This window comes from Cetorhinus maximus, chromosome 18 (assembly GCF_964194155.1).
Source record: "Cetorhinus maximus chromosome 18, sCetMax3.hap1.1, whole genome shotgun sequence".
NCBI lineage: Eukaryota > Metazoa > Chordata > Chondrichthyes > Lamniformes > Cetorhinidae > Cetorhinus > Cetorhinus maximus.
In genome coordinates, this window is record NC_135896.1 from 34,099,659 (window position 1) to 34,114,286 (window position 14,628).

Below are 14,628 nucleotides of genomic sequence, written 5' to 3' on the forward strand. Positions count from 1 at the left end.
AGGATTTCTACTTTGTGACTGAATCAGGACTCAAAGCAAGAAGATATTCCATACCTTAATATAATTTCAAAATAAACGCAGAATAACTGATGTATTTTAAGTGTATCAGGGAGTAATTTACAAAACTATATTATAAAACAACATAAAATGGTTACAGTAGAAGAGGCCAATTCAGCCCATCATGTCTGTGCCAGCTTTCCGCAAAAGCAACTCAGCTAGTCCCACTCCCCTGTCCTTTCCCCATAGCCGTGCAAGTTTTCTCTCTTCAGCTGCTTATCCCATTTCCTTTTGAAAATCACAATTGAAACTGCCTCTGCCACACTTCCAGATGCCATTCACCTTAAATTGGTGTCCTCTAGTTTTCAAACTTTTTGCCAATGGAAACAATCAAAATCATGAAGGACAAACCATTCAGACACATAAAAGCAGAGTTTCCAAGTCGCCCCCAAAACAATTATCTATTCTTTAACAGCTGTAAAATTAAATCAGGTAACTGGTTCTAATGCTTCCATAGATTTTATAATTTTAAATCTCATGCCCACAAAGTTAGTGCAAACAGAAATACTTTTTGGTATTAAAAAAAGCTTAACTCAAAACATTACTTAACCACTATGTGCACCTACTATTACTGCACTAGTAGATGCTACTTCATCTTACACCTTGTGTAAGTTGATTACATATTTAATGTTATAGGTGTCCAACACATCGTCCATTTCACAAAGGTTACTGCAGGTTTGTTAAAACTATAAAATTACTATAGGAATATTATTCACGGATACTATCAGGTGATGACCATTTTGTACCTTCATCGCAAAGCCTGAGGGCATCATATTCTTTGGCCATTCAAACTCCGTTGTGTGGATCCGGATACCAGATTCAACCAAAAGCACTGCTTTTGATTCTGGCCTGTGAAGAAATGGAAAGGACAGGTAAAATGGAAACAAACAAGTTAAAGACAATGTGTGAATGTGATATTTTGTTATCAGTAAATTAGCATCCTTCTTGATGCTTCTATTATTATTATAATTATTGGTGGGATATGTAATTTGAATTAAAAAAATCTAGCCTGATCTTAAAACCAAATACTAAATTATTTCAAAGTTGTACTTCCAGCATACAAGCTTTAACTAGACATTGAGAACTAACCGATTTTGTTTTATGCAATAGCAACAGTTGTATTTAAAATTATATTGCTTTCTGTCTGGATGAATAGGATGCAGGTTTTGTAAGTAACAAAATAACTGCACTGTTCTAAAGTGGAGGAGAATCAAATATATTTGTATTTAAAATTGTTTGAAATCAAAATAAAAAAAGGATTGAAACAAGTTTCACCACCAGCATCATGTCATTCAAATTGTTAAGTACTTGTCTATTAAATAAAGTAGTTCTGATTTAGTGTTAGGGTTACTGGAGTTCCCCTGGAGTTCAGCTGCAACAGTTGATAGTTTTCTATGTATTGAATGGAGTACGGTGCAAGAACAATGCATTCTACCAGATAGAATGAAATTGACATCACCTAGCTATCCCTACATGAGTTTTACCTTTATTGCTGCTGCGCCAACACACGCTGTGCTGCAGGAAATTGCATGTTATCAAGTGGACTGCACAGGCAGATGTTAAAAGGTTGGTGGGGGAGGTGGGCCGGGTGGGTGTTAAGCTTTTAAGAATGTGTTCAGCCACAAAAACTTAAATGCAAGAAGGTACAGATTCAAGGGATGTTGAAGTATGCAAGCCAGTTTAGGTGGAATACATTTGTTTGGAAATTAGCTTGGTCCTGTGCCCATTGTTTCTGAAAGATTATTTCTGCACTGAACAAATTAGCCAGTCCAAATAAATAATACTTCATCAAGTTTATTATGTATTTGATTAGATCCAGATGGACTCATCACCTATTCATTTTAGAAAATAGGAAAGATATATATAAAATTATTGTACTGGCAAAAAAAATTGATTCAACCACCCATTTTTATTAAATATACATAATTCTGTTAACGGTCAACAGTACTTTGACAGATGCAACAAAACACAAGTTACATAGCCGAACTTACTTCTGAAGTCGAATGAGGTAAGTTTTGTTGTCCACATCATACACATTGTTTACCCTCATCCCTAGTAGGCTAAATGAAACAAAAATTAATTATTTTAAATAAAGACAAGTAATTAAAAAAGGTTTACATAACCACCATAAAATCAAACAGTTTATTATCCTGGAATGGTTACAGCACAGGAAGCCACTCAGCTCGTTCTGTCTATGTCAGCTCTCTAAGAGCTACTCAACTAATCCCACTCCCATGTAATTTCTCTGTAGCCCTGCAAATTTTCTCTCTTCAGGTAATTATCCAATTCTCTTTTGAAAGGCACCAATGAATCAGGCTTTATGACACACTCAAGCACTGCATTCCAGATCCTAACCACTGATTGCGTTAAAAGGGTTTTTTTCATGTTGCCCCTGGTTCTTTTTGCTAATCAGCTTAAATTAGTGTCCTCTGATTCTCAAATCTTCTTCCAATGAGAACAGTTTCACCCTATCCACTCTGTCCAGACCCCTTATGATTTTGAACATCTCTATTAAATCTCTGTTCAACCTTACAGTTTCACCAATTTATCCTCATAACTGAAGTCTCTTATCCTCGGAACCATTTTCATAAATCCTTTCTCCACCCTCTCCAATGCCTTCATGTCCTTTCAGAACTGAAAGCAACACTCCAGTTGAGGCTAAACCAGTGTTTATAAAGATTCACCAGAACTGCTTTGCTTTTCTACTCTATGCCTTTAAATTATAAAGCCCAGAATCCCATATGCCTTATTAACCAGTTTCTCAATCTGTTCTGCTACCTTCGATGATTCATGCACATATACTCTCAGGTCCCTTTGCTCCAGCATCCACTTAGAATTGTATCCTTTATTTAAGTTGCCTCCTCATCCTTCTTACCAAAATGTATCACTTCACATTTCTCCTCCCTCATTCTACCAGTCTGCCTGTGTTCCTGAAGTCTATCACTATCCTCCTCACAATTCATAATTCTTGTGTCATCTGCAAATTTTGAAATACAAAGTCTTTCTTATTTTAAACAAAAAATAGCCTTTTTTCATACCCCACTCAAAAACAAGGCAAGAAGTTACTGCTTCAGATATTGGACCATTAATGCTTAGGCACACAGAAGACACATTGCTTTTATCCGCTATTTTAATGCTGCCACTCATGCTGAATGCTTATATACCAACAGTACAAACAGCAATTTCCAGGGTATACAGGGCTATGTGCATACCCACAAAGATCAAAAACACAGCAGGAGGTGTCCATGTGGCTCAGTGCATAAATGCACCTTGTGAGGTAGTGGACCATATAGATCAAGGACATATGGATCTCAATGCATGATCTAAGCTTGGAAGGAGTCAACAATGGAAAGTTCTCTCTTACTGTTTAAATTTTCTTAAAGCTACGAAGTTGCAGAAAGCAGCGGTGCCTCAAACTGCAGGAGAAACTGATTTGATGAAAAGAGATTGGATTTTACCAAGAAGTGAGAATAGCTATTGTCACTGAACATGGGATTGACAAAGTTCGTAAAACTAAATATAGTAGAACTGGAATTGAAGAGATCATGACTTGATGTCTATAATCTGCTTTGTTGATAAAAATTAAATTAGAAAACCTTAACGTTTCTACTTCAGAAAAAAACTTGCATTTAGATAGCGCCCTTCACATCCTCAAGACAATCCAAAGCACTTTACAACGAATGACTTATTTTTGAAGTGCAGTTATTGTTGTTATTTAGGGAAACAACATCCATTTACACACAGTTTTTGTTAATTTGTTTCTGGTGATTGTGAGAAGCTTACTTGGCAAAATATCCACGTATCTTTTTTCTGAATTCATACATTGGAAGTGGGTGTCACTGGCTAGGCCAGCATTTGTTGCCCATCCCTAATTGCCCTTGAGAAGGTGGTGGTGAGCTGCCTTCTTGAACCACTGCAGTCCCTGTGGTGTAGGTACACCCACAGTACTGTTAGGGAGTTCCAGGATTTTGACCCAGCAACAGTGAAGGAACGGCAATATATTTCCAAGTCAGGATGGTGTGTGGCTTGGAGGGGAACCTCCAGGCAGTGGTGTTCCTGCCTTTGTCCTTCTAGATAGTATTGGTTGTGGGTTTGGAAAGTGCTGTCGAAGGGGCCTTGGTGATTTCCTGCAGTGCACAGAAGGTACATACTGCTGGCACTGTTCATCAGTGGTGGAGGGAGTAAATGTATGTGGATGTGGTGCCAATCAAGCAGGCTGCTTTGTCCTGAATGCTGTCAAGCTTCTTGAGTTGTGGGAGCTGCATTCATCCAAGCAAGTGGGGAATATTCCATCACACTCCTGACTTGTGCCTTGTAGATGGTGGATAGGCTTTGGGGAGTCAGGAGGTGGGTTACTCATCGCACGATTCCTAACCTCTGATCTGCTCTTGTAGCCACAGTATTTATATGGCTAGTTCAGTTCAGTTTCTGGTCAACATTAACCCCCAGGATGTTGATAAAAACATAAGAACTAGGAACAGGAGTAGTCAATTCAGCCCCTCGAGCCTGCCCCGCCATTCAATACGTTCATGGCTGATCTCATTTCAGCCTCAATTTCAATTTCCCCACCCCCCTCCCCATAACTTTTCAACCTGTTACTAATTAAAAATCTGTCTATCTCCTCCTTAAATTTATTCAGCGTCCCGGCATCCACTGCACTCTGAGGTAGTCAAATCTACAGATTCACAACCCTTTGAGAAAAGTAATTCCTCCTCATCTGATTTAAATCTACCAACCCTTAGCCTAAAACTATGGCCTCTTGTTCTAGAATGCCCCACAAGGGGATACATCCACTCCACGTCGACTTTGTCTATCCCCATTAGCATCTTATATACCTCAATTAGATCTCCTCTCCTCCTTCCAAACTCTAGCGAGTATAGGCCTAAACTGCTCAATCTCTCCTCATAAGACAAGCCCTACATCTCTGGAATCAATCTAGTGAACCTCCTCTGAATCGCCTCCAATGCAACTACATCCTTCCTCAAGTAAGGGGACCAAAACTGTGCACAGTACTCCAGGTGCAGTCTCACCAATGCCTTGTACAGTTGCAACAACACTTCCCTATTTTTATACTCTATTCCTTTAGCAATAAATGCCAAAATTCCATTTGCCTTCCTTATTACCTGCTGTACCAGCATACTAGCTTTCAGCGATTCATGCACGAGGACACCCAGATCCCTCCACACTGAAGCATTCTGAAGTTTCTCTCCATTTAAATAATAAGTCACCTTTTTATTCTTCCGACCAAAATGGATAACCTCACACTTCATTGCCTCTTTATACTCTGGACGGGAGCTTCAATGTCCATCACCAAGAGTAGCTTAATAGCGCCACAACTGACAGAGCTGACCAAGTTCTGAAGGGCATATTAATCAGACTTGGCCAATGACAGCTGTTGAGAGAATCTATGCAAGAAAAAAACCTACTTGATCTCATCTTCACCAATCTGTCACAAATGCATCTGTCCATTACAGTATTGATAGGTGTGACCACTCCTCATCCTTACAGAGACCAAATCCCGTATTCACCATGAGGACATACATCCTCCATATAACCCTAAAGACTTGACTGTCAAAAATAGCCCTACCCCTACCCACCCTACTCCAGTACAGCTGCAATACTGACATTCACCTAACAAAATGAAAAATTGCCCACGTCTGTCCTGTACACAAAAGCAGGACAAATCCAATTGGTGAATTCCTAGCCCATCAGTCTATTCTCAATCATGAGCAAAGTGATGGAAAGTGTTATCAACAGTTATCAAGCAGCACTTAATCAGCAATAACCTGCTCACTGATGCTCAGTGTGGGTTTCGCCATGGTTACTTAGCTCCAGACCTCATTACTGTACATCCTTGGTCTAAACATGAACAAATGAGCCAAATTCCAGAGGTGAGGTGAGAATGACTCCCCTGGACTTCAAGATAGTATTTGGCTAAGTATGACATCAAGAAGCCCTAGCAATATTGAAGTAAATGGGAATCAAAGGGTAAACTGTCCATTGATTGGAGTCATACCTAGCACAAAGGAAAATGTTTGTGATGTTGGGGGCCAATCATCTCAGCCCTGAACTTACTGCAGGAGTCCCTCAGGGTAGTGTCTTAGGCCCACCCATCTTCAGTTACTTCATCAATGACTTTTCCTCAATTATAAGATCAGAAATGGAGATGTTTGCTGATGATTGCACAGTGAACAGAACAATTTGCAAAACCTCAAATGCCGAAGCAGTCCACAGCTGCATACAGCAAGATATGGTCAACATTTAGGCTTGGGCTGATAAGTGGAAAGTAACATTCATGCCACACAGTGCCAGTCAATGATCATCTCCAACAAGAACAAATCTAACTTGATACTCAACAGTGTTACCATTGGTGAATCCCTCACCACCAACATCCTGGGGTTACCACTGACCAGAAAGTTAAGTAGACCAGCCAAACAAATAGTGTGGCTACAAGGGCCGATCAGAGTCCAAGATTTCTGCAGCAATTAACTTACCTCCTCACTCCCCATAGCCTGTGCACAAGGCTCAAATCTGGAGCGTGATGGAATACTCTCCACTTGCTTGGATGAGTGCAGCTCCAACAACACAAGAAACTCGATCCCATCCAGGGCAAAGTAGCCAGCTTGATCAGCACCCCCCCCCATCCACCATCTTTAATATTCACTCCCTCCACCACCTGTGCATTGTGATGGCAGTGTGTATCATTTAAGATGCACTGTAGCAACTCACTAAGCCTTCTTTAAGAACACCTTTCAAACCCGCAACCTCTATGAACTAGAAGAACAAGGGTGGCAGGCATATGGACACAGCACTGTAGTATAAGGAGTTAATTCTAACTATGTGATATGTTAATGAACAGTACACATTATCACAGGTAGCGATGCAACATCACATGGTCTTGCTCTCTCTTGTAGACCTCATGGCAAGATGAAGCCACAGTAATTTGTTTCTTAATAAGGTTAGTGGTTTCCTTACCTCAGCAGACTCTGTAAATATTCTGTGATAGCACAATGAGACCAAGAATATTTTAACTACCACCTGCAAGTTCCCCTCCAAGTCACACACCATCTTAACTTAGCGCTACACCTGTCATTCCTTCACTGTTGGTTGTTCAAAAAACCTGGAAAACCCTCCCTAACACTACTGTATGTGTATCTGCATGGACTGCAACCCTGTATAAAAAGACAGCTCACTACCACCATCTTAAGGACAATTAGGAATGGGCAATAAATGCTGGCTTTTGCTGGCTTAATTGTCAGCAAGGTTCTTATCCCAAGGGCGGATTTAAAAACATTCAAAAGATGTTCCAAAACTGGACAGCGGCCAACGCTGACTAGGAAGTTTCCAAAAACCACTTTCCTCCGAGGGACCCGGTTAACATTGGTCGGGGGTTACAGTCTCTCTCACTCTCCTGACGACTTGGGACGTTAAAGGCGCTACATAAATGCAAGTTGTTGTTGACAATTTGGTGTGCGGGCCTCGCAGTTCGAACATGCTCCTAAAGCTCATGACGTGGTTTTCAGATAATCAGCTCCAGCAGCGGGCAGATGGCCAGGCCCACATGGGGTAGGGATCAGCCTCAGGTACCTCTGCAGCTCTGATACGATCGCTCGGATATCGATAGTGTTGAAACGCGACTTCATCTTCACCGCCAGTCAAAGCCGAACGTTCCCAGCACCGTCTCCACACTCATCTGCGCAAGCGCCAATTCCATACGGCGAGAGACTGCACCAAAACTCTGCACCGCGACCGTTTAAGTCAAAATACTGTAGGATCCACCTGAAATACTGCACGTTACGTACACGAAGTTTACATTATAACTTATCTTTTTAAATTAGCATTAATTGCACCCGTAAGCCACTGCATTTTTCTATTACATTTTATATTCAACACCCTCTCTGCAGAAGGACCATTCTCACTTGTGTACCAATGGAAAGCGAAATCCTAAATTTTCTCCTTATTTTGCCCCTGCACTGCAACCTTGGATTATATTACCCCAAGGTTCATTTCTTAGTTGCTAGTTGGCCTGCAGAAACATTATCCAGAGTCAAAGGATCTCTCCACACAACCACCACCATCCTTAACGCTGCAACTACCTTTTTGTTGTCAGACACTTCGTCCAGATTCAAGCCATGGATAAGCCAGAACTTCCGACTGAATTTAAGCAAAACAGAGAATTTTTCAGCTGTCACCAAAACTCCATATTGTCCCTGTGTGCCATCCTATTCTTCAGCTGTTTCAGACTTTAGTGTAGAAAGGTGGAATTGAGCTAGAACATCAGCTGTAAACTTGTTGAATTGCGCAGAAGGCTCAAAGGGCCAAATGGGCTCCTCCTGTTCTTATTTTGTAGGTAAGCCGAACCAAGCAGTGCACGACCTTGGTGTTCTGATCAAAGAAAAACGAAAAGAAACATTTGCATTTATACAGCAATTTTTGTGACCAACGAATCAAAGCACATTACAGCCAATGGAGTATTTTTTGAATTGTAGTCATTTGTAAAAAACATATCTTTTTATTTCTGTTGGACTGTAGATTAAAATTACAATGGCTGCAGTTGAAAGACATGTCTACTGGCACAGTGTGAGGAATATGTACAATGTTGCTGTCCTGGAACATAGTGTGCCATGAAAGAGAGGATGGTGCCGAGGAGGAGTCTGGTCTAATGGGGAACTGCCTGCCAACAACATTCTGACTAGGTGACCAGGGTTTGTGTGAGAGCAGTGCAGCAGAATAGCTCCTAGCCTGAAAGGAAAGAAAACTAAAACCTCTCGTGTGTGTGTAAGATTCCAGTAATTCCACAATAATAGTTAGCTGGCCTTTTCTCCTCATATCTCTATAACCTGCTCTCTCTGAAAACCCCTGTCAAGAGGCAGAGGGGAAAATCACAGTTAGAGACATTGAAAGGCAAGTGCTCAACCAGTGAACTAAAGACTGACTGAAAGTGCTGGAAGATCACCTCATGTCATCAATAAAGAACTAAAAGGAATTTGGAAGATATCAATCAAAATCAACCCATCAAATTCTGTACTCTGGAACTGGTGCTATTGAACTGTTTTATCTCACCCTTAAAATCCATGTTTTTGTGTGTCTTATGTGACTTGTATGTGTGTCTATAGGGATTTGAGAAGGGGTAGAGTTTAGGCAATAGAGTTAGAAGTTAGCAGTTCGTATTTCTTTCTTTTGCCACTGGTTAAAGACAATTTGTTTAATAAACAGTTATTTACTTATTAAGTTTACAAACCTGGTGCTCGTATTCTGTTAAGCTAAATTAAACAATTAGGTGGGTTGATCAAACTTTTTCACATTTGTTGCAGCTCGGGGAGCAGTGGGGCTTGATACTCAGCACACTATCCCCAGTAAGTTGTGACAAAGTTTGGGGGCTTGGATCTGAGATATTTTGGAACAAAACACAACGACGATCTGGGTAAGTAAGTAATAAAAGCTAAAAAGAAACAAGGTTGTACTGTCAAAAATAAGATGGCATTGGAAACTGCTAAAGCTTTCCTGCAAGTTTCCCTGATGATTTTACAAGGGATGCCAAAAGTCAGGTTAATCGAATTGGCAAGTAAATTAATAGGGTTGCCTGCCAAAGCTAGGAAGGCAGAGATAATCTAAGAGATGGCACAGCATTTGAAATTGGAAGGAATACCCAAGAGACCAAGTCCTCCAAGGGTTCATTTGAATGAGCTCAAATTCAGTTGCAAATAAAAAAATTGGAATGAGAAGCGGCAGAGAAGGAAAAATAAAAGGAGAGAGAGCATTTCAAAGGGAGGTAGAAATGGCGAAGTTAGAAAAGGAGGAAAGAAAAAAAGAGAATTCCACCTTAAAATGCTGACAGTTAAAAAAGAGACACCAGTAGATGAGGCAGGACTTATTTCCAGATCAGAACCCAGTGGGAAGATATTTAAATTTGTACAAGCTCTTCCAAGGTTTGAGGAAAGAGATGTTGAAGCATTCTTTATTTAATTTGAGAAGATAGCTAAACAGATGAACTGGCCAAAGGAAAACTGGACATTGCCCACGTAGAGCAAGTTGACAGGTAGAGCACAGGAAATTTATGCTTCACTGTGAGAGGAGGTTTCTAGGGATTATGATGTGGTGAAAAAGGCCATTTTGAGTGCATATGAGTTGGCTCCTGAAGCATACAGACAAAAGTTTTGAAATTTAAGGAAACAGCCTGGGCAAACTTACATTGAATTTGAAAGGATTAAGCAAAGTAGTTTTGACAGGTGGATATGAGCATTAGGAGTTGAAACTACCTGTGAAGTTCTCAGAGAGACCATTTTCTTGGAAGAATTAAAAAACTTCCTACCTTCTGTTGAAGACCAAAGGGTTACAACTGCTAGATGGGCAGCAGTAATGCACTGCCATAAATTTGAAAAGGATAGAAAGAGCGAGAATGAAAGGAAGGCAAGTAGCCAGGGTAAAGAATGGATTGTTGGGAATACTTGAAATCTCCTCCGCAGATCAGGAAAAAGGTACTGAGGGTGGAGGTGAAACTCAAAGGCTTAAGTGTTTCCATTGTAATAAAGTGGGATACATTCGTTCGGAAGGCTGGAGTTGCGAGGGAAGCCCATGGGACTTGTTGGAGTTCGTAAGAGTGAGCCTGAAAAGGGAACTCAAAAAGAAAATGCCACAGATCAAATTGTAGCTTTAACTACAAATAATGGTCTGGAGGTAAACACTGCTGTGAATGCAGGTGAAGTGAATAAGGTGGATGAGAGATATAAAGGGTTTTTGTCTAAAGGAAAGATAACCCCTTTTTCATCAAGTGATGCAGCTAAACCCATAACTATATTAAGGGACACAGGAGCTACTCAAACTCTGTTGCTGGAGAAGGACCTAGTTTTCCCTCCAGAAAGTTCAATGAAAGCTAAAGTATTGGTAAACGGGATCAATGGAGAGTATATCCTGGCTCCATTGTACAAAGTGCAATTGAAGTGTGATTTGTTGTCTGGATTGGTGGTTGTAGGAGTGGTTAAGAAATTACCTGTGGATGGAGTTGATTTACTCCTGGGGAGTGATTTGACAGGAGTGAAGGTTATAGCTTCGCCCATAATTATGGAAAGTCCAAGAGAGGCTAAAGAGATACAGTAGTTACAAGAGCAAGTTCCTGGTATTTTTCTATTGTGTGTGGTGACCAGAGCAATGGCTAAGTAAAATCCATCAGCAGAGATCAAAGTAATACCACGAGCAGATGTTAGAGTAGCTAAAACTTCCTTTAAGAATGAGGATAATTCAAAGGAAGTGTTTGGCAGGTCTTCATTAATTGAGGCTCAGAAAGCAGATCCAGAGTTAAACAAGTTAGCACAGTCAGCTCACACTGAAGCTGAGGCTGAAGAAGTTCCGGAGTGCTATTACATTAGAAACAGACCGACATACCCAGGGATGATGATAGTGGTGTCTGGGATATTGGCTGTAAGATATGATTTGGTGAATATGATTATATTAGGCTGTTGCTTGACTAATCTGTGAGGCTGCTCTCCCAATTTTGGAACAAGCCTCTATGTTAGTAAGAAAACCTGTGTACGGTCCACAGGGCTAGGTGTGCCATTGTTGTTTCCAGTGCCTAATGATACCAGGTAGTCAGTCCATTTTTTTCCCTTTTTGACTTCTCTGTAGCACCTTGTTACAACTGACTAGCTTGCTAGGCCATTTCAGAGGGCAATTAAGAGTCAACCACATTGCTGTATGTCTGGAGACACATGGAGGCCAGACCAGATTTCCTTCCCTGAAGGACATTAGTGAAATTTGGCTCTGAATTTCCTCAATGTCAGTTACTCTGTTGTTACCATACTTGAGCTGGAAAGTTACACTATTCATCAGAAGAAGGAGTCACACACAAGTTACCAGAATATATTAATTAACACTTGAACAGGTGTAAATGCTGGCATAATTTGCATGTAAAATCATTAAGCAACTGAACTCTGCTCTTGGGTTGCTTCAGAGAGAAAGAATTGTAAACCATGTTATTGATGAGCATATTAACATGCAAATGGATGTTACAGACAGGATGGAGTTTAATTTAAACAGCCCTGATTTGTCCTCTCGCCACCCGCCTGTAAACAGAAAGTTGTTTTGATTTTGATTTCCCCCTTTATAAGCGGTGGCATATTTCCAAACCCCTCAGTTTTGAAGTGATCCAATTTCTATTAATAATCCCACAGCAAACTCGAGATAGGGTAAACTCAGAGGGGTAGGTTATTTGCACACGTTCAAACACAAGAGGAGGGGCGCAACACAGCCTCCTTTTTCACTCTTACAATACAAGAGGGAGGATAGAGACAGGATGATTTACAGGGCAAAGACCACAGAATAAAGAATTGTTTCACATGAGTCCAGAGTCCAGAATCAAAGTCCATTGGTGGATTATTTTAGAGAGGTTGGCAACTTGAAGACTGATGCTGGATAATTCACTTTTCCAGTAGAGATGACTTCCACGATGGAATAGGTACATAAAGATGAATTATTCTTGTAGACACTGGTACAGAAGTTCAGAAGTTCCAGAAGAAACAGTGTAGATGGGGGTGTTAGGGGGGAATTTAAAAATGCTAAAAGAGAATGCAGTAAGAATTTACTGAAAAACCCTTAAAATCTCCAGGCAAACATGGCTGCTAAACATATTAAGAGTTGAAGATTACCAGATGAACATTGCACAGCCTTGAGAGTCAGACTGGAGACAAAAGTAGGACATAAATTAGATTAAGTGTACTCCCCTCTCACATAGGGAAGGGGCAGATGGTTTTAGCTTAGATATGGGAAAACATACAATGGACAAAGAGGGGGCTTTGATGAAACACAGTCTTGAGTTGTGAGAACCAAGGTCTTTGCGTACGTGTTTTAATTTTGATTGGATAGTATAATTATGTATACAGCCTTTAGAATAATTGGTTAGCAGAATCACATGTTTATGTACTCAACAGGATAGAGTTAGCATGGGACCAGTGTGTCAGTTACCGATTGGATATATTCAAATGTATTATGATAAGAAAAAGTACAAAGGTAATGAAATGTAATCAATCTAGAGCTGGGTCTTCATTCTTAGGAATGATTGCGGCTCCCTTGCATATGCTTGAATAATACCGGTTAAAGGAAGTCTGAGTCTCTGTGGTATCGGAGAGTGTAACTTCTCCTCTTCAACTGGCCTATGTGGTAGTTGCAGGATTGGAGGGTGTACCTTCTTCAGGGGCCAGGTATTCAAACCTGTACAGAGCCCTTTTTCTGAGCTAGTGCTTACAAGATGGAAAATGGCAGACTGATTAGCAGTACAGCAGGACAGTGTAACTGGTTCCTCCAGCTTGGGGGCCATGTCACACGACTTCCACCTATCCACTTTGGCTTTGACAAAGGATGTATATTCCTTTGTCTGGATTCTTGATATTGTTAATGATGCAACCATTAAGAATTTGAAAGTAGATTGTAGGGTCCTTTGTCCTAGCAGACTGGTAGTATCCATTGTCTTAGGAAATGTAGATGACCTCTGTATAATTCCCTTTGAATTAATCTCTCCGGCCACAGGGGTCATTAGCACCTCTTCAGAGCGAATGAGGTATCAGCTTCTCGGATATTGCCAGAAAGTTCCTTTAGTTCAGGGTTACGGGCAGACATAGCTTCAGCCTTTTGAAAGTCCTGGGCCAGTTTTTAAAAAAAAATTAGGAAGTAGCCATGTTGATATGTATACATTTCATAAAAAGACCGCGAGGTCTTAGCTCTGGGACAATTGTAAACACATAGTTATTAATTACAGTGTTTATTCCACAAGTGAAGGAGCTTGTTTAACTCATTCAGAAGAAGATTATGAGTGAAATTATGAGTGGAATAAAAATCACATTCAACAACTTCTTATGCAGTGTTCTATTTATATATTTGGTCTTGTTTCATGTTATTGTACTACCAACTTTAATTAAACTTACATTTTAGCAGTGAAGTTTTGATCCAGTATAGTGCTTTATATGACATGGAATTGAATGCTGTGAAATAGTATCTCAGATATTTAGCATTTGTACTACTTTATTATGGTTGCTGGGTATTTGTTGTATTGAAATAGAGTATCTGCCTCTGTTGGTAGTGAGAATGTGTGGCAAGATTACAAGAAAACATTTTTTTCTGGTTTAATGACAGAAAATCATTACTAATGCAATGTGCTGTGTTTTGCTCTGTCTTCCTTCTTTCACTTGATATCTTGAGCACTCATTATGTTGTGAAATATTTCAGCATTCTGCAGTTTGCTACAAATTCTGTCAAATGATATTTCATTTTTGTATACATATGTTAATATAAGCACATTTCATGGTCCAGAAATCAAAGTAAAGGTTAAAGCCAACCTATGCCATTGTCACAAATCTATGTAGCACAAAGATGTTTTAAATATGCAACATTGACATAACAGAAACCTCAACAACAGTGACTGGTTGCTGTTGCTATGGTTGCAGTGAGCATTGCCTTATGGTGACAAGCACAGTTTGATTTTATTTTGAACTGCCAATGGCTATGCATATGAAAAAGTAATTCAGTCCGGGCTATTAAAATGAATTTTGCACCCACTCACCTGAGATAGCAACAATGTTACAT

The 14,628-nt window shown here is 40.1% G+C and overlaps 1 protein-coding gene across 5 annotated transcripts in view; it reads right to left on the reverse strand.

The window, feature by feature from the left end:
* Nucleotides 1-14,628, reverse strand: part of nemf (nuclear export mediator factor) — a 212,832-nt gene that overhangs the window by 91,094 nt on the left and 107,110 nt on the right. For 3 of the 5 annotated variants that reach the window (XM_078562355.1, XM_078562354.1, XM_078562353.1), the window contains exons 1-3: nt 7,645-7,769; nt 2,049-2,117; nt 804-906 (exon numbers count right to left, since the gene is read on the reverse strand). The exons of 1 other annotated variant lie outside the window; for it this stretch is intronic. In XM_078562355.1, the coding sequence (XP_078418481.1) occupies nt 804-906; nt 2,049-2,117; nt 7,645-7,700 (228 nt within the window). In that variant the 5' untranslated portion in view covers nt 7,701-7,769. Of the gene's footprint in view, nt 1-803; nt 907-2,048; nt 2,118-7,644; nt 7,770-14,628 lie in introns of those variants that run through there. One more of the 5 variants, XM_078562357.1, reaches the window with a different exon arrangement.